General features: G+C 54.8%; 8 protein-coding genes across 8 annotated transcripts; 3 read left to right on the plus strand and 5 right to left on the minus strand.

The window, feature by feature from the left end:
• Window positions 1-614: 614 nt before the first annotated feature.
• On the plus strand, window positions 615-1,790 carry IE81DRAFT_327439 (hypothetical protein; the record flags this gene model as incomplete). Its single annotated transcript, XM_025515076.1, has 1 exon — window positions 615-1,790. One exon carries the CDS (start codon window positions 615-617, stop codon window positions 1,788-1,790), a length of 1,176 nt encoding a protein of 391 aa, XP_025373560.1.
• A 103-nt stretch (window positions 1,791-1,893) lies between these two features.
• On the minus strand, window positions 1,894-3,897 carry IE81DRAFT_363381 (hypothetical protein). Its single transcript, XM_025516765.1, has 3 exons — window positions 3,413-3,897; window positions 2,743-3,332; window positions 1,894-2,652 (listed from the first exon to the last, which is right to left on the minus strand). Exons 1-3 carry the CDS (start codon window positions 3,764-3,766, stop codon window positions 2,070-2,072), a joined length of 1,527 nt encoding a protein of 508 aa, XP_025373561.1. The 5' UTR covers window positions 3,767-3,897; the 3' UTR covers window positions 1,894-2,069.
• Window positions 3,898-4,095: 198 nt separating this feature from the next.
• Window positions 4,096-5,534, minus strand: IE81DRAFT_363382 (putative ATP7-F1F0-ATPase complex, FO D subunit). The gene is made up of 4 exons (XM_025516766.1): window positions 5,487-5,534; window positions 5,173-5,308; window positions 4,792-4,899; window positions 4,096-4,625 (listed from the first exon to the last, which is right to left on the minus strand). Exons 1-4 carry the CDS (start codon window positions 5,525-5,527, stop codon window positions 4,401-4,403), a joined length of 510 nt encoding a protein of 169 aa, XP_025373562.1. The 5' UTR covers window positions 5,528-5,534; the 3' UTR covers window positions 4,096-4,400.
• Window positions 5,535-6,103: 569 nt separating this feature from the next.
• On the plus strand, window positions 6,104-7,258 carry IE81DRAFT_319313 (ribosomal protein S25). Its single transcript, XM_025512686.1, has 3 exons — window positions 6,104-6,661; window positions 6,769-7,014; window positions 7,123-7,258. Exons 1-2 carry the CDS (start codon window positions 6,575-6,577, stop codon window positions 6,985-6,987), a joined length of 306 nt encoding a protein of 101 aa, XP_025373563.1. The 5' UTR covers window positions 6,104-6,574; the 3' UTR covers window positions 6,988-7,014; window positions 7,123-7,258.
• IE81DRAFT_319315 (Mur ligase) lies at window positions 7,254-9,863 on the minus strand. Its single transcript, XM_025512687.1, has one exon. The coding sequence runs from the start codon at window positions 9,477-9,479 to the stop codon at window positions 7,431-7,433; it is 2,049 nt and encodes a 682-aa protein (XP_025373564.1). The 5' UTR covers window positions 9,480-9,863; the 3' UTR covers window positions 7,254-7,430.
• A 278-nt stretch (window positions 9,864-10,141) lies between these two features.
• On the plus strand, window positions 10,142-12,064 carry IE81DRAFT_296363 (putative LYS12-homo-isocitrate dehydrogenase). The gene is made up of 5 exons (XM_025512135.1): window positions 10,142-10,722; window positions 10,890-11,090; window positions 11,197-11,478; window positions 11,552-11,650; window positions 11,738-12,064. Exons 1-5 carry the CDS (start codon window positions 10,300-10,302, stop codon window positions 11,876-11,878), a joined length of 1,146 nt encoding a protein of 381 aa, XP_025373565.1. The 5' UTR covers window positions 10,142-10,299; the 3' UTR covers window positions 11,879-12,064.
• Window positions 12,065-12,543: 479 nt separating this feature from the next.
• Window positions 12,544-12,997, minus strand: IE81DRAFT_284251 (hydrogen-transporting ATP synthase; the record flags this gene model as incomplete). The annotated part of the gene is made up of 2 exons (XM_025511584.1): window positions 12,544-12,585; window positions 12,704-12,997. The coding sequence occupies 2 exons, from the start codon at window positions 12,995-12,997 to the stop codon at window positions 12,544-12,546; spliced, it is 336 nt and encodes a 111-aa protein (XP_025373566.1).
• Window positions 12,998-13,615: 618 nt separating this feature from the next.
• Window positions 13,616-15,935, minus strand: IE81DRAFT_296369 (tryptophanyl-tRNA synthetase). Its single transcript, XM_025512136.1, has 7 exons — window positions 15,441-15,935; window positions 15,123-15,242; window positions 14,958-15,004; window positions 14,744-14,882; window positions 14,580-14,663; window positions 13,979-14,504; window positions 13,616-13,884 (listed from the first exon to the last, which is right to left on the minus strand). The coding sequence occupies exons 1-7, from the start codon at window positions 15,683-15,685 to the stop codon at window positions 13,711-13,713; spliced, it is 1,335 nt and encodes a 444-aa protein (XP_025373567.1). The 5' UTR covers window positions 15,686-15,935; the 3' UTR covers window positions 13,616-13,710.
• Window positions 15,936-16,136: the final 201 nt, after the last annotated feature.

A 16,136-nucleotide genomic window follows, 5' to 3' on the forward strand; every position in this document is an offset into this window, starting at 1 on the left:
TGAGAAGAGGTGGCGAGTGGCCATGTGGCCGGTGGCAAGGCCGTTCGCGAGTGCATGTCCAGCGCGCGTGCGCAAAGGTCGCCTAGCTCTTCTAGCCCATTGCACAACGAGCCAGATCCATGCGCTCGATTTTGGACTGCCAGGTCCGAGTTTGGAGCTATTGACTCGCAATGGGAAAGACTGTCGCTAGCCCGCGCATTACGGCGCTTCGCTGGTCGGTCGGTCGGTCGGTCGGTCAATTTGTGTGCAGACCGTTTGCGCCACTGCCGCGTTGCCCGGGAATTCGCAGCGCTTAGAAGGAGCAAGCTTCGAAGGGCGAGCGCCACCGCACTGCGGCTCGCTATGGCCCTTTTTGCCTCTTCCTCGAGTCGGCGCCGTGCGTGTGGCATGTTTTACGGATCAGGCAGGCTCGGGCGCGATGAAGAAGGTTTAAGAAGGCCGTTCAAACCCATCGTCCCTTTCTTGTTGGCTCCAAGCTCATCCTTCCACTTTTGCTTTAACCACCTGGCGTGCTGGCGCGCAAGTCTTCTTGTTCTTCCAGTCCAATTCAAAGTTCTATACATCCGCAGGATCGGGACGTTTTTTTCCCCCCTTTTTTTTTGTGGCTAGCAATCATGCGTTTCTCCGCTGCTTTCGCAGCGCTCGTCATCTTTGTGGCTGTTGCTACTTCTGCTTTCGCAGAGCCGACGTCCGAGGTCGACTCCCTGAAGGTCAAAGTCGTTCGTCGAGCACCCAGCATTCGGGTCGAAAGCGACAAGGCAGCCATTGATGAGCCTCGCTCCCAGAGTGACGGATTTTCGGCATCGCCTCTCGGACTCGCTCGTCATCAACCCCACAGCGAATCGGGGTCGAGTGCAAAGTCCAGACCTCGCCTTCGTCTCTCTAAGCGCGCGCAGGCGAAGCTGAACAAAAGAACCAAGGCGGCTGCCGCTACTGCCAATGCAGCTCCTATCGGCAAGCGCGCTTCTCAAAGTGGTCCTGAAGTTGTGACCGTGCTGGTCGCGCGCAATGTACCAATGGGACTCATTCACCAAGCTCTCAAGATGAACATGGAACGTCGCGAGGATGCACCTTCCTTTGTAGGCGACGGAGGTGAATCTTCCATCGAGCGACGAGAGTTGTCCATGCTGGACCCTCGCTGCTTCGGCATGAGCGACAAGGACGTGCTTCGCCATCCCTACGAGGATCGCAAATACATCCGCACACAGATAAGAGCGTCCGAAAAAGCTGCAAAGAAGGTCGTCAAGGCTGCCAGTTGGAAAAGCGAGGCGCACATGACCGAAGACAGACGTCCCAGCAATCGCAGCCTCCTTTCGCAGCTTTTCAGATACTTCTCGCCTCACAAGCGCAGTCTCGAAGAGGAAGAGGAGCATCAACGGTCTCAGCATCTCTCCAAGCGAGAGCTGTGCAGACGCGATGACCCAACCTCGATGCTCGATCCGCGCTGCGGGTACGATAGCGACACCGACTCGGACGACGGTCGCCGCATCAGAAAGGTCGGCAAGTCCACCCCATCCATTAGAAAGGCTTGGGACAGTGTGAACGCTGGTGCCAACTACTTTCATCTGGGCCAGATCAGGCGCCCGCATCTGGGAGGCATCTGGAACAAGCTGACGAGGTACTTCAAGATTCATCGACGTGGACTGGACAAGCGCGGAGAGGAGCAGCACGAGCTGTTCCTGAGAGACTTTTGTAGACGAGACATTTTGCGCGTCTCGATGGAAAGAAGACAAGCTCGGGAGCTGGAACGTCGCCAAGTCGGATCGGCGCCTGGCGGTGATGCCGCTTGAGCAGCAGCGGGGGAGGCGAACGTGAGGGCCGGCGCGACCGTGGGACCAATGGCCTCATTTGAAGAAGGGCCGACAGTTAGCGTGGCGGGTCACAAACAATCGACGCTGCGATAGTAATGCAATTGAAGTGGGTGAGGATCGAGTGACTCTGACTCTTGAGCTGTGAAATTAGAGAAAGACGGTGACACAAAGTAAGGCAGCAGGCGTGCGAGTGAGGTTTGGAAGGCAGAGGCAGAGACTTTTGGGGTAAGGCGTGAAAGACAAGGGCCAGCCAAGACTTTAGAGATCCTTGGCCACTTTATTGGCCTCCAACAACGCAGCAAAGAGTTCGCAGACTGCTTCTGTCCTGGTATTGTCTCGGTCAGGCAGCCAAATTTGTAGGTAGCCCGACAGCGCTTCGGCCCTTAAAGCCCACTTTTCCATCTTGAGAGCCGAAATTTCTCGCTTAAAGTCTCGTATATTGATCTCTTCTTTGCGAAGGAGCTGTTCAGCAGATTTCGTCTTTGACAAAAGTGCCAAATCCTTGGAATGAAAGGTGGTCTGCCTATCTGCAGTATCCTCGGGTTGAGCCGTTGAGGATCCGCTGCTCTCCGAGGCGCAATCTTCAGTGCCATGCACGTCATGCTGAGGTTCAACTGGTCGACGATGTGCCGCACCCCTCTCTCGAGCAGCCATTGCCTCGTGCACTTCCATCCTGCGACCTCCTAGCAACCTTGCAGAGTCTCGTGCGTCCCCAGTGCTATTGAGCAGATCGGTAGCTGCTATCAATCGAGCGTTTGCACGACGCAGAAGCGAATTTCTGATATGGCGAAGTCGGAAGTGCATTTCCAACAGCAGCAACACTCGTCCAGAGAATCCAAGGCTGTCAGGCCAGGGATGGAGTCCCAACGTCAGTCATGCAGCACGAAAGCATTGGAAGGACCGCTGATCAGAATTCATCGCCCGCACTCACATCAGTCCAATCCTCTCCGTCTTGGTCCTGCTTCTGAGTCCAAAGCCTGACACGATCCGATACCTCAGGCTGTTTTTCTCTCCCACCATGAAGCCTTTGTGCATATGACCCAAGTACGAAGCCAGCTCCAAAGTCTCACCGGTGATGATCATGAGCTCAGCCGAGTGTTGTGCCAGCAGATGAAAGCTCTGATACAGATTGTAGTACAACTTTGCCAACTGGGCATTGCGACCGGTTGCGTGAGCCTCATCAGGATGGTTCAATTGATCATCCTTTCTCAAATCCGTCCACTTCTCCGTGCTGTTGATGATGACCCCTGTTCTATCCCTTCTTCGCCCATGGAACAAAGGGAATTGGAACTTTGTAAAGTCCACCATGGTTCGAAAGGCGGCATATGTGAAACGGCTTAGAGTCAGAAGTGTTTGAGCGCCGCTGAGGAATTCGGACGTGGCTAGTAAACGTTGAAGGGCTTGGCGACGAGTCGAGGATCGAAAGATCATGAAGAGTAACAATGGCGAGACAGCGCTGAGCTTCCTCTTTGGAGACGATAAGAGAGAATAAACGAGCAAAAGAGCTGCCTCGCCAAGATGCTGTGGCAGCAAGAGGGGTCCAATCAACAGTTGCACTCGGTCACCTACCGATCTGCGCAAGGTGAGCTTGCGCTACTTACCATGACGGCTTCCAGCCCATCCCAGCTTCCCAGCAAGTTCCCAAACGCCCTCTTCCATCCTCGGGCTGCGTGCGGTGTGAGCCAAGTCTGCAACCTGTGATCCACAATGCTAGCAGCTCGTCCAGCAAACGATCCAGCCACATCCACTTCGTCTGTGCCTCCTCCTCGTCGTCCAGCTATCGAGGCGCGCGCACCATCTTCTCCCTCCGTACCTGCCTTTGCTTGCTCGTTCGAAGTGCCGCCCCTCTCGTCCTCATGTAGTGCACTGGCCGGTATGAATGTGGTCACGCCGCCACCGTATCTGTTGCGAGAGGCAGAGCTGCAGCCTGAGCCCGATGCTTGCGTGTTCGACATGATGACGCCGTCTCGCAGCTGGCCCAGCGGACGCTCTCCAGAGCCGAAGCTATGATGTCGCGGGGGAGCGAGATTGTCAGGAATGAGGTGGTATGGTCGTGAGTGCGAGAAACGGCAAGCACAGGTGGGTGTCAGAAGTCGTATGAAAAGTGGATCAATCAAACGACGCATACAAACACGATTATTCACGATTCGCAATCGGCATGATTGCTACGCATGGCGCGTTGCACGGTTCGCGACCGAGGTTCGAGAGCAGAGGCGCTCCCACCTCCAATTTCATACCCAAGGCTTTACTTGCAGTCAGTCCACCCACGAGACTTTGAGTCATTCTGAATGAGTGGAGGCTCACCATTTGATGCAATGACTGGTACATCGAGCTCAAATCAAGCGTCGGGCAAGACTCCTTACCACGCGTTGTACCCTCAGAAGAGTAGCCAAATCCAATGGCGAGAGGGTCCTATCGAACCCTCTGTGCTTCCAATAAGCGCCTTGGTGGATGCCTGTCCGTTTGCCTCGCCTTGGGCATTCAACAATCAGAGTGCGAAGTTGTATGTGTAAATTGGCTCGAAGGGCTCTAACATGTTTGTAATTGAGCGAAAGGGGAGGGCGATGGAACGTTTCGATCGACACACGCTTAGGTGACGGAAAGGTTGCCAAACTTCTCGTCGTAGCCGGGCACAGTCCACTTGCCCTTCTTGACCATCTCCTCCACCGTCTTGCCGATCTCGGGACGCGCAGCAATGACTTCCCCGACGGTGAGCTGATCAAAGGGACGAGCGTCCTCGATGTTTTTGAGCGTAGCCTTCAGGTCCTTCAGCTCCGACTCGATCTTGGAAGCCGTCGCTTGGGCTTGCTCCACCTGGTGCAAATCAATCGAAAGGGATGTCAGCACTACACTCTGTCTGCGGTACGTCGCATTCGATATCCGTGACATGGTAAAACCCAGCAGACCACCCCAACATCATACCGCATAGCCCATCACTCGCTGTCTGACTCCGATGCAATTTGGCATCTCCAACACTCACAGCTTTGGCCTCGAAAGCATCGATAGATTTGAGTTGAGCTCCGACATCATAGCTGACCGGCTTGAACTCCTTGAGAATCTTCTCTGCCTGTGCTACTACATCTTGGTTCTGTTGGCGAGAAGGGTCGTATCGAGGATCAGCCCTATGCTCCGCTCGTGCCACAGTCGCGACGTATGAACGCGTATGGTAGACAATTGCAGATTGAGAGTGCTTGGCGACAGCATGGCTCGTCATCAGATCGCCCCCACGTCTGTGATAGATCTATCCCAAACCTCTTCTAAACCCTTGAACTCTTGCACGCCCGCTCCTGTGACGCCCGTTACTAATCCCACCCTGCTGGCGATCTTTCTCTCTCATCGAGAGACACCATTGTATGCGCACCTTGAGAGTGCTCCTATAGTGAGCAATGTCGACATCGGTGCTTTGAGCCTGAAGGGCCGTCAAGGCTCTACGAGCATCCTCGCTTCTCTTTCTAAAAGATTGCAAAGAAGCAGTGGTGTTCTTTCCCAGGCCGAGGCTTTGCGGTAGCAGCGTGGTGAGGAGGCAGGTGTCAGCACGGATCGTACGGTTGGATGGAAGGCGGCCTTTGTTACCGAAGACCGTTCTGCGCGCCTTCCAACCTGAACACCTTCACTAGTCACGCGCCTGACCCGGCCAGCGTCCCTCCTTCACAGAAAGCTCTCCTCCCAACTCACGCCGAGGAGATACGACTCCAGTTTGGTGCAGCAGCTGACATGTTGGCCGGTGGTGTGTGTCGGTTGTCAGAGTGGTGAAACAAGAAATCTGTAGCAATGTGCAGCGTCGTCACGAGTCGCTCGCCATACGATGCGCTCAAGCAGCCGGCCAGCTTCACCGGCTGCCTTGCTAGCCAGCTGATGCAGCTGCTGCATGCCTCCTGCTGCTGATCATCTTGCTTGCCCTCAAGCATGCTTCCCGCAAACTCCTCGCAACCTTCTCGCTCACGCGCAAGTCGTGCGGTGCGCTATAGACATCAGACACACGCACGCGCGCCTACGCATCAGCACGGCGGGGACGGACGCTGCTTCCAAGCATGCGCACGTCCCGTGCAAGCCCGGCCGGGTCGAGCACGTACAGCAGTCAGTCAGTGGAGTGCCAGCGCGTGGCTCGCGCTCGTCTGGTGCCTGCTGCTGCACGACTTTTGACCTCTGTGCGTGAGATTTTGCCACGTGGCTCAATCTCGCCCGCACGCAAATTCTCGCGCGGCGGAAAGTTGCTGCTTGCGCGCCGCTGCGGGGCATTCGTCAGGCTCTATGCCAGCGTACGTTTCTCCAACCCGTCTTCTTGACCATCAGCACTCTTTATCGATTCACGTATCCTCAAGATTGCCCAAGGTGAGTAATATCTAGCGTTGCTGGCAAGGAAGGCAAGGTGGAAGCGCTGGACCGAGGGAACGGTCGGATTTGCAGGAGAGAGGTTGGCCGCTTAGCACACGATGGTTGACAAGATGAGCAGGAACAAGAATACGGGGGGCGAATGGCAAACACGCTGCATTGAAAAAGGGCTCCGCGAGCTTGTTCACTCGTCACCGGCAGGCCTTTTTTGGGTTTCCAGATCTAGTGGGCTTGCGTTGCACCAGCAGGGTCGGCGTGGCTCCGCGCAAAGGTGCCCATCATGCTACATGGCGCTTGCATGAGAGCCGGTAGGTCCATTCCAGGCGCACCGCCTGCAAGCACACGATCACGGAAGCCTCCAGTCTCGCTGTCTCTTCAGTCTCGCTATTGCTTTAGCCGCTCATCCGCCATCATTCCGAAACCATCTTCAGATGCCGCCCAAGAAGTCGGCAATTCTCGCTGCGGCGACCAAGACTGCCAAGAAGAAGAAGTGGTCCAAGGGCAAGGTCAAGGACAAGGTGAGTTGGCATTGCGATTGCTTGGGTATGATGCGGAAATTTCACGTCGCGGTCACAAACAGCCTTAGAGAAACTCACCCTCGGGTTACCTTTGTCTGATCTGCTAGGCACAAAACATGGTCGTGCTCGACAGGCCCACCTACGACAAGATCCTCAAAGAGGTTCCCACCTTCAAGATGATTAGCCAGTCCACATTGATTGACCGAATGAAGATCAACGGATCATTGGCTCGCGTTGCCATCCAACACTTGGTTCGCGAGGGTCAGATCAAGAAGGTCATTCATCACCGTGGTCAATTGGTGTACACCAGGGTTGGAAGCGACTAGGTATGCCCAGAGATGGAATTTTCCAAGGTGAGTGAAGTGACGAGGTTGCAATAGGTCGTTTGAACCGCTATCATACGTGTTTGGTGGCCTGCGGTACTCACCACGCCAAGCTTTCATCTGCCTTGACTTACCTAGGCGAATCCTCGAACGCCGACCCATCAGTCAATCTCCTCATTGTGTACCACAACCCAAAAGACCAGTCAAGCACCTTCATGCCACGCCAGTCATCAAGCTCTACTTTGCAGAATGATGAATACATGCGTTCCCGGTATATTTTCTAGTGCGGTCGGCGAGAAAATGTATCGCTTGGTCCCTGGCAAGACGAAACGAAATTGCGTCACTGCGTGCGGACGCCTTGTCTGTCTGCCATCGCTTTGACCACACATCATGTTGAGAGGTTCGGCAGCGGCACGATCATGATTGCGGTGCTTGAGCGACATGAATCACGAGCTTCCGTCAGCCAGCAAGTGAGGGAATGCTCTGTACAGGTCGGAAACGAGGTACAAGCTACCCGCGAGGATATTGAACGAAGCCTTGCATCTGCTCATTCCTTGCGACTCATCCTTGTTGAGCTCGACGAACGTCTTTCCATCTCCTTCTTGCGAGATCCAAGTGCAGGCTTCTTGCACCGTTGCGAAGCATTCGATCTCGGCGCCCTCGCCAGAGGACAGCGTGGAATGAACGGCACTAGAAAGATCTTGAGCAGAGAGTGGTCGAACCCACGGCATGCCTTCTACTGGCGTGCTGAACGAAGTCACTGCTATCCGATGTTTCACCCTGAAGGTGACGGCACTGTCCGACGCGGAGCTGAAATCAGCGCCAGACGTGGTGATGTGGGTGTCCGCAAGCGACCGAGACAATGCGTCCTCGGCTCCTCGCAATCGGCTATCGTCGAAAAGAGCACCAAGAAGACCCGATACGTCCTTGCCCTCTGAAATGGAGAGGATCCAGTTGATTGCTAGGTAAATCTCCGAGGTTGGCTTGTCTCGACGAAGAGTCGCGACGCGCGATAGGATGCATTGGTCGATGTATGCGCGAAGAGCATGAGCTGCCGAAGGATTATGCGCGCCGTCCACCAGAAGATGAAGCGGGACTGCCGACGAGGTGGAGCCAGTCTGTGAGAGAGTGTCCACCGGCATTGCCTCGCTATCCTCTCGGGTCTGTTCGTCTGCCTTTCCAAGTTCAGCTGGCACATCCGGTACCGTCGTGGGCAGCTCAACGTCCACCCACTCGCAACGTCCATGCCATTTCGTTCCATTCAAAGCCCACCGAATAGCATCGGTCGCATCCCGATCATCCCTGAGCGCCCAAGCCATCTTCAACCTCAGCTCCTCGAACGGATCCGATCCATCTTGTCCCAATCCCGATGGCGTCTCGTCCCTCGCAACCGCCCACAATGTCTGTAGAGCTGTCAAGATGGAGACGAGGGCCGGTCGAATTCGAGGAAGGTGCAGCGAGGGACCAGAGATGAGCGTGTCACCAGCTCTAGAGGCGTATGTGCCGGCGTAGCTTGCAGAGGTGCTCGACGAGGGCCACAGAATGGGCGCGTAGCGAGCATTGACCCAGGTGCTCGTCGACCATGGACTGCTCGAGCTGGACTGCGAGAAGCTTGTAGCCTGTAGAGCTTGCCAAGGGACATAAGACTTGACAAGACGCGCCCCAACCATGAATGCTACTTCTCGGACAGAATCCAGAATCTCGGCAGCTTCGACGCCGATCTGACTTCGCTCTGCTTGTACATGTCGTAGCGAGTCGAGCGGCACGTCGGTATTGTACTGAAGCGAGGAAGAGGAGGATGACGCGGCACTGTCATTTACAGAAGCTCTCCTTTGATCTGCCACCACAACCAAGCCTCTGCTCTTGATGATGCCAGCCTTCTCTTTCGTAATATCCCTCAGCGTGTTTCCGAGGAATGTCTGATGGTCCAGATCGATGGGACAGATGACGCTGGCCAGGACGTTCTGGGCAGGAAATACGTTTGTGGCGTCTAGTCTTCCACCCAAGCCCACTTCTATGAGCAGCACTTCTGGTCTCTCGGCCTCGGGTAGCAAGACGAAAGCGCTGAGAGCTTGGGCCGTCAGCTTTTCAAAAGATGTGCAGCGCAGTGGAGGTTGCTCTTCCATGAACGACGTCGATTCCTCTTTGTCGGATGCGCGCATCGGCAGTCCTTCATCAGCAGCTTGCACTCTTTTCCTTGCTTCTCGCCACACATCGTCCCTGACAACCTTGCCGCACACTCTGCAGCAATCCTGTTCCTGTATCAAGTGCGGACTGTTGAATCTACCGGTCCTCAGACCTATCGCGTTCAGAAGCAAGGAATCCAGATAGGCGGTGGTAGAGCCTTTACTATTCGTGCCTGCCACATGAATGACGGGGATCGCATTCTGCGGTGAGCCTAGCCGTCCAAGCAGCTGTTGAATGCGGTCCAGAGTTAGGTCGATGTTGTGTGCTGGACCTAATGCGTCCGCGAGCGTGGGTGCTGTCGAAGACATCCTCGCATGAACAGTCGGGTCGTGGCGGTGACTGCGAGAGAAGCTGGAAGTTGTGACCGCTGTCAAGGGAAAGCGATGCAGCGATCGAGGGGCCAGCAGGGCGCACGACAGATGAAGACTGATGTTTGAGGTGCCTCGTGTGCTTGATCGCAGCAAGCTCATCCACTTCTACACTGCCGTCGGCTACGGTGTCACGTGGTAGCCGTTCGACTTGCGCCCAGAAATGTGGATTATCGGTTCACGAAGAGACTCAAAATTGTATCAATCAAGATTGATCGAGTGAGGTGGTAGTGGGGAAATAAGTCTCGCCAAGCCAGCTCATGGAGGTGAACATCATAGCAGGTTCAAATGTGAATGAAAGTAGAAGAGCCAGAACGCTTGGCGCTACGTGAGCGCGGTGGAGGTTTCCTTGGGACCTGCTCACGTGATAAGCGCTTCTTCCAAGCTTTTTCCCCGGGACCTCCAACTTGACTCATGATCAACTCTTGACTGTGACTCTTGACTCAAAAAGCTCATGACTGGGCCCATGCACCGGGCGGACGCGGGGGAGCTATTTGATGGTGGAGCTGCACGTGTGCGCGTGCGGTGCATGCAGGAAGAAGAAGCCACGGGTGCGGGCAGGCAGCTAGGCAACTTGCTCCATTCAAACTGTGATTGATTCTTGATTCTTGATTGCACATCAATTTTGAATGAATCCACTGCGATATCTGATCAGCTTTGCCAGGTGAACCCGGACTCGTTTTTGATCTTCGTATTCTGATTCAACCATCCACACTGCCTGCTTTGTCACTCCTCAACCAACACAAGACAAGCATTCAAAATGACGAACACGGCAGCATCCATCGCGCGGGGTGCCAACCGAGTGTTGAAGCTCGGCATGATGCCGGCGGACGGCATCGGACGAGAAGTGTTGCCAGCAGCTCAACGAGTTCTTCAAGCCACTCCCGGAGCTCCCCAATTTCAATTCATTCCTCTCGCTGCCGGTTTCGAGCATTTTCAAAAGACCGGCTCTGCTTTGCCCGAAGAGACTGTGAGGATCCTCAAGGAGGAGTGCGATGGCGCCATGTTCGGAAGCGTTTCTAGTCCTAGTCACAAAGTGGAGGGCTATTCTAGTCCCATCGTCAAGCTGAGGAAAGAGCTGGACTTGTATGCAAATATCAGACCCGTTGTGGGTGTAAGAGGAACCAAGGATGACGAGAAATGGTTGGACACTGTGATTGTTCGCGAGAACACAGAGTGCCTGGTGAGTCGAGTCGAGTTTCCCCTGTGCGCCAGTGAAGAAGCGTCGAACTGCGCGCGCATGCGTTTCTAGGCCGAGAACCCGCGATGCCGTCTGGAACGGTGTCGCATGTTCGTGGAGCTCCGTGCTTGAGCTGCAAGAGCTGATACTTGCTGTGCCGGTCCACGCAGTACATCAAATCGGAGACTCTAGAGCAAGGTCCTCACGGTCAGGTTGCAAGGGCCATCCGACAGATCACGGAGAAAGCCTCGACGAGGATCGGACGCAAAGCTTTCGAAGTTGCTCTCGCTCGTCAACAGCTGCGTGAAAAAGCCGGGCAAGGGAATGCTGTGAATCAGGTTCAGCCTGCTAAAGTGACTGTATGCCACAAGGTGAGTCTCCGATGTCGATTCGCAGTGCCCCGATAGCCTCGAGACTCATTCGCATTCGCTGAGTCTCTCGTATTGCGCCGCGCTTTACATCTGCTCTCTGCTGCAGTCGAATGTCCTGTCGGTGACAGACGGACTCTTCCGCACCTCTGTGAGGAGCGTCTTCGAAAAGGATGCCATCTCTGCCGGAGGTGCAGGTCGATATGCCGGGATAGCGCTCGATGAGCAGCTAGTAGACAGCATGGTGTACCGACTTTTCAGAGAGCCTCACGTCTTCGACGTTGTGGTCGCGCCCAACCTGTACGGCGACATTATCAGCGACGGAGCTGCTGCTCTCGTAGGCTCGCTCGGCGTTGTCTCTAGCGTCAATGCTGGTGACAGCTTCTTCATGGTGAGTCATGAACACGGCGCGATCTCGAGCCAAGTGCCTACAATGCTAATTTTGCCGATGCTGATCGTTACAGGGAGAACCTGTGCACGGCTCTGCGCCAGACATTGCAGGCCAGAACAAGGCGAACCCCATCGCATCGATCCGATCAGCCGCTCTGTTGCTCGAATACATGGTGAGCCACTTTTACCCCTTTCACATCCCAAGCCAAACGATTTGTCACGCTGATCTTCTCTTTCTATGACTGCTCTTTCGAAAAAAGGGCTACCCTGACCCCGCGCTTCGCATCTACAAGGCCGTCGACGATGTCATTCGCGAGGGCAAAGCTCTCACGCCTGATCTGCGCGGTGTGGCTACCACTTCCGAGTGCGAAGCGGCTATCATCAAGGCTCTCACCGCATGATGCTTCGAAAAGTCTTGTACTGAGCTTTGCCAAAAGTGATAGCATCTGCGGCTTCATCTTTGTCCAACGCAATAAGACTTGAAGTTCAATGATCAAGGGATAGTGACACACTGCGCATCCTAGCCGAAGCCTCTTACCCACAACGCTGGCACACGATGTACGAAATTTATCGGATTGATGAGACATGTGGACAGCTGTGCGTTGTAGCGTTCAACTGTCTTGACGTTCGAGGATCGAAAAGACGGAGTAGGACCCTTCAGATGTGCCCTCATATTCGTCGTGACCCGCTTTCACGCCTGTTGAAGCAAATGCTGCACGTGTTCTGCCACGTCAGGCATTGTGAAGGATGATGCGAGTGTCAGCTTGCTGTTAGACCATCCTCCAGCCTCATCGACTGAAATCGATCTTGCCGGGAGCGGTCGACATGGCAAGACTCCAAAGACACAGTCTTCCATCCCACAGCGCTCGCCCGGCTACTTTATTACTGCACGCCAAAGCCAACGGGGCGCTATCACATCGACAATAGCTACCTGCCAGTTTGCGATTACTCTTGTCTTTTGAGATGAACACGCTGTGGGCTTGCCCCTCCTTCGCACCATTCACCTGCCACCTGCGCTACCAACAAACGGTCTTTTGCTCACCTCACACGCCTCTGCATCCACCGTTTAGTGGTCAGAGTTCTTGTGGTGCTTGAGGTGGGTTTGGTACTACGGTCGAAGGACGAATCAAAAGAGTTGCAGCCGAGTGAGTCGGCAATCACTTCCAATGCGGATACACGCTGATCCTCAAATGTTCGATCAGTCGAGGAGCGCGCGCAAGACTCACCGAGATGGTGTAACCGAGCAAAATCATCGCACCGATCCAAGCGACGATCGGTTTCCCACTAGCATTCTTTCCCGCAAAAAAGGCTCCCTTGATACCTCCAGTTTTGTGCGTAGATTCGCCCTTGGGCAAGCTCTTGTAAAAGTCTACCACGGTATCCATACGTTTGGAACTGCCGCCGGAGGAGACCATGTTGGGAGTGGCCACCTTTGGAGGGATGGGAAGGTTGGATGCGAAGCGTGCGCCCCGAGGAGCGACGCTTTGGAAGCTTCGAGAGCTGAAAAGACGAGCGGACATGATGCTACTGCTGCTTTTAGGAAGCTTGTAAAAGGGGGGGCACCAGAAACAAGGTGGATGATGTGGTCGTCATGCTCAAGCGCCGTGAATCACGATCAACATCTGTCTGGACTCACGACTCAACTAGCTGCAAGTCCCTTCCTGCCCATCGCATCTCGCGTTGCACTCCATGATCCAGCGTAGCTCGCGCCGGGCGGGCGCCATCATAGATGATCATCCTGCCCGCGTACGCCTGCACGGCTTCCTGCTCGTGCGCGCGTTGAGCGAATTCCAGCGCACGCACCTCGATCTCGGGGCGATTCGGCCACATGGCTGGCAGAAGTTGGGCGGTGGCCGTGTCACGTGACTCGTGTGTCAGGCCCCTGCGCGGGTTGCCAGAAGAAGTTCCAGTCTTTGAGTCACGAGTATGCCTGCAAGTGCGGTGAACTCAAGGCTCATCGAAACTAAGACACTCGATTTGTGGGATGCGAGGGACGCATTTTGAATGATAGGAGCCGACCAAAAGCGTTCGTCAAGTATTCAAAGATTGCAGACCTTGCGCTCATGGCAGTCATGCAATCAGTCAGACGTCTCGAGGCAAGTCGGGAGGATCAAAGCAGAACGAACATGCGGCACATCCACAACGCTCACGAGGGTGCAAGCTGCATCGACATTGCCGGAGCATACCAAATGCGTTGGACAAGAGCGCTGCGAGTTGGTACACATTGCACAGCTCAAAGCGACACGGCCTCAACGGCACTCGTGATGGAGTCGAGCGTCGTGGATCGGCCTACGAAAGCGTCGTTTTGCAAATGGGCAGTGGAGCCAGGTTCGGTCGGCTCGTGATCGATCTTCCGGGTCTTGTCCATAAATTGCCGAATGACCTCGGGCGTCACTGCTGCCTTGCGCTACATCGATGCAAGGGTGGGAAGGGCGCTGACGTTAAGCGTCCGTGCGCGCAAGCAAACTCATGTTCAGTCGCGACTCGGCTGCCATACTCACATCTTGGAAGTTCTTCACCACAGCTTGCAACACAGTGATGGCCTTCTTTTTCAGCTCGCTAGTCATCAGCTCTCCCTTCCTGTAATCCTGCGCCATCTGTTCCATCTCCTCGTCGTCATCCACAAAAAAGTTGAGGTATTGATATGACACATCGACGTCCGGATCGCCTCCCAATCGTCTGTGCTCCTCGATCGTCTCTTGTCCTCCACTGAAAGCGTGCTTGTTGATCTTATTCTTGATCTGGGCAGCCGTATCCGTCATGTATATACTGCTGCTTTCGTTCGAAGCAGACATTTTGGTCTGGCTACCTTGCAAGCTGGGAAAGAACTTGGAGTGGATCAAGCTGGGCTTGGGATACTTCAACTTTACGGCCGCATCTCGTGTCTGTCGAAAGTAGGGATCCTGGTCGATTGCGCACGGAATCAAGCACGGAATGTCCTTTTTTGCGCCAAAGATTTGCGGGAAAGAATTGGAGAAGGATGGCGCGGCTTGGATCGATACGAAGTGCAATTTGCCCACATTGTCGCTGCACGCCGCATTAGAGCCACCTGAGTGAGCCAAGGAGCGATGCGCGACATTCGATTCGACTCATACAACTCACGAATCCTCAAAGCCGAAGGTGCCCTTCGATTGACTCGTGGTGATGGTTCTCGCGATGCGCACCACGTTGTGGTAGAAGGGGCCGCTAGGAGGGAGGTGCGCAATCACAAGGACATCAGCCAGCTGGGCGGGCAGGATCAATGAGCGCAATGCTCTTCTACGCACCCTACAAAGTCCAAGTTTGAAAAGATGAAAGTCTTCTCCAGCTTGAATCCGCAAGCAATGATATCTCTAGCGTTGGAGATTGAAAACTTCTGCACATCTTCCAGTTTCAACTTGGGTTTGAAGAGAAACTTTTCGTCGTCTGCAGAGGAATTGGGGGGATGCGACGAAGTCAGCGGCAGATGACGAGATTTCTTCAGGTTGGCGCTGAAATCACCTGTGAGCTGAATCACCAAGGGCGCGTCAAAGACGTCTTGCAGCCATCTGCAGGGAGGGACACAGCAGAAGAATCAGCACCTAGGCGCAGCATAGATTGCGGCGAGGGCGTGCATGCGGATGGCAGGGAGCAGCTGTCGCCTCAAGGCGCTTTGTCACGACTCACTTTGTAAAGAGAAAAGGGATGAGATGGCCCAGGTGCATGCTATCGCTGCTAGGTCCTCGGCCAGTGTACAAGAAGAAGGGCTTCTTCTGCTCGAAACGAGTCAGAATGACGTCTAGTTCGCTGATGGTCAGGAGGAAGAACATTGCTCGAGTCAGCGCAGAGTCTTCTTACCCAAATGGCCGGCACATATAGCTTGAGTTCCACGCCGCTCATCGCGCAGTCGTTTGGAAGAGCATTTCGTGCGTCGCCGTCGCGCACTCAGCGCTCGTCAAGATTGGCCGCTGGCGTAACGGCGCCCCTCCTCAAGCGTGTACTCACCGATGACTAAAGAAGGCGCCTCTCCTCAGCAACGGATGAGGCCTCCAGCCCGTGACATTCTCGAACCTTTCCAACAGAGCCTGATCGATCTTTTTCGTTCCAAATTGGACAATGAGCTTGTCGTAATCTATCGCTACCTGTTTCCCATCTATCGTCGCTCCTTCTACATCCCATGGCGTCACTTTTTGCTCCCCGCTGACTGCAGCTACCACTGGAGGAGCTGCTGCTTGTGTTGCCTCAGCCATAGAGCGTGCGCGTGGTAGAGGTGAATGGTCAGGCCAGGAGTTCGCGTGCTCGTCGGAGCGGTAAGATGACCAGCTTATCCTCCTTCAAGCGCTATGTCGCTTCGGACTCGTGTCACTGGTGACGTTAGGGGCTAAGAGAGGTGCAAGTCTCGGATGTGCAAGTCAGAAAGAGGTGTTTCGTGCATAGAGGAGAGTGGCGGAGCTGTACGATCGCATGTCAGTCGCATTCGTCGTCAGATTGGAGGAACGCGAGCATCGATTCAGCCTGAAGCGCCTTTGCAGCATGAGCGTGCAGAGCAGTCGCAAGCGCAAGCGCGCCGACTCAACGAAACGCTAAGCGAGTCATGCGAACTGCAACGCGCAAGTCCGCGGACTTGGGAGCGGGCTCTCTCCCATCCTCGGCAAGGAGCACATTCAAATTGGGCGTGAGTCACATGAACGGCCCCTCTTC

Source organism: Ceraceosorus guamensis (genome assembly GCF_003144195.1).
Source record: "Ceraceosorus guamensis strain MCA 4658 unplaced genomic scaffold IE81scaffold_1, whole genome shotgun sequence".
NCBI lineage: Eukaryota > Fungi > Basidiomycota > Exobasidiomycetes > Ceraceosorales > Ceraceosoraceae > Ceraceosorus > Ceraceosorus guamensis.

Excerpts from the sequence above, each read along its gene's own strand:
- IE81DRAFT_363382 (XM_025516766.1), bottom strand. The coding sequence starts at position 5,527 with ATGTCAGCTGCTGCACCAAACTGGAGTCGTATCTCCTCGGC. Across the intron at positions 5,309-5,486 it reads TGGAGTCGTATCTCCTCGGC|CCTCGGCCTGGGAAAGAACA; the intron begins GTGAGTTGGGAG and ends GCTACCGCAAAG. Across the intron at positions 4,626-4,791 it reads ATGCTTTCGAGGCCAAAGCT|GTGGAGCAAGCCCAAGCGAC; the intron begins GTGAGTGTTGGA and ends GATTTGCACCAG.
- IE81DRAFT_319313 (XM_025512686.1), top strand. The coding sequence starts at position 6,575 with ATGCCGCCCAAGAAGTCGGCAATTCTCGCTGCGGCGACCAAGACTGCC. Across the intron at positions 6,662-6,768 it reads AGGGCAAGGTCAAGGACAAG|GCACAAAACATGGTCGTGCT; the intron begins GTGAGTTGGCAT and ends CTGATCTGCTAG.
- IE81DRAFT_296369 (XM_025512136.1), bottom strand. The coding sequence starts at position 15,685 with ATGGCTGAGGCAACACAAGCAGCAGCTCCTCCAGTGGTAGCTGCAGTC. Across the intron at positions 15,243-15,440 it reads GGCGCCTTCTTTAGTCATCG|CGAACTAGACGTCATTCTGA; the intron begins GTGAGTACACGC and ends CCTGACCATCAG. Across the intron at positions 14,505-14,579 it reads ACCTTCGGCTTTGAGGATTC|CGACAATGTGGGCAAATTGC; the intron begins GTGAGTTGTATG and ends TGCGGCGTGCAG.
- IE81DRAFT_296363 (XM_025512135.1), top strand. The coding sequence starts at position 10,300 with ATGACGAACACGGCAGCATCCATCGCGCGGGGTGCCAACCGAGTGTTG. Across the intron at positions 11,091-11,196 it reads AAGTGACTGTATGCCACAAG|TCGAATGTCCTGTCGGTGAC; the intron begins GTGAGTCTCCGA and ends TCTCTGCTGCAG. Across the intron at positions 11,651-11,737 it reads CTCTGTTGCTCGAATACATG|GGCTACCCTGACCCCGCGCT; the intron begins GTGAGCCACTTT and ends TTTCGAAAAAAG.
- IE81DRAFT_363381 (XM_025516765.1), bottom strand. The coding sequence starts at position 3,766 with ATGTCGAACACGCAAGCATCGGGCTCAGGCTGCAGCTCTGCCTCTCGC. Across the intron at positions 3,333-3,412 it reads ATGGGCTGGAAGCCGTCATG|CATCTTGGCGAGGCAGCTCT; the intron begins GTAAGTAGCGCA and ends TTGCTGCCACAG. Across the intron at positions 2,653-2,742 it reads ACGGAGAGGATTGGACTGAT|CCTTGGATTCTCTGGACGAG; the intron begins GTGAGTGCGGGC and ends CTGGCCTGACAG.
- IE81DRAFT_319315 (XM_025512687.1), bottom strand. The coding sequence starts at position 9,479 with ATGTCTTCGACAGCACCCACGCTCGCGGACGCATTAGGTCCAGCACAC.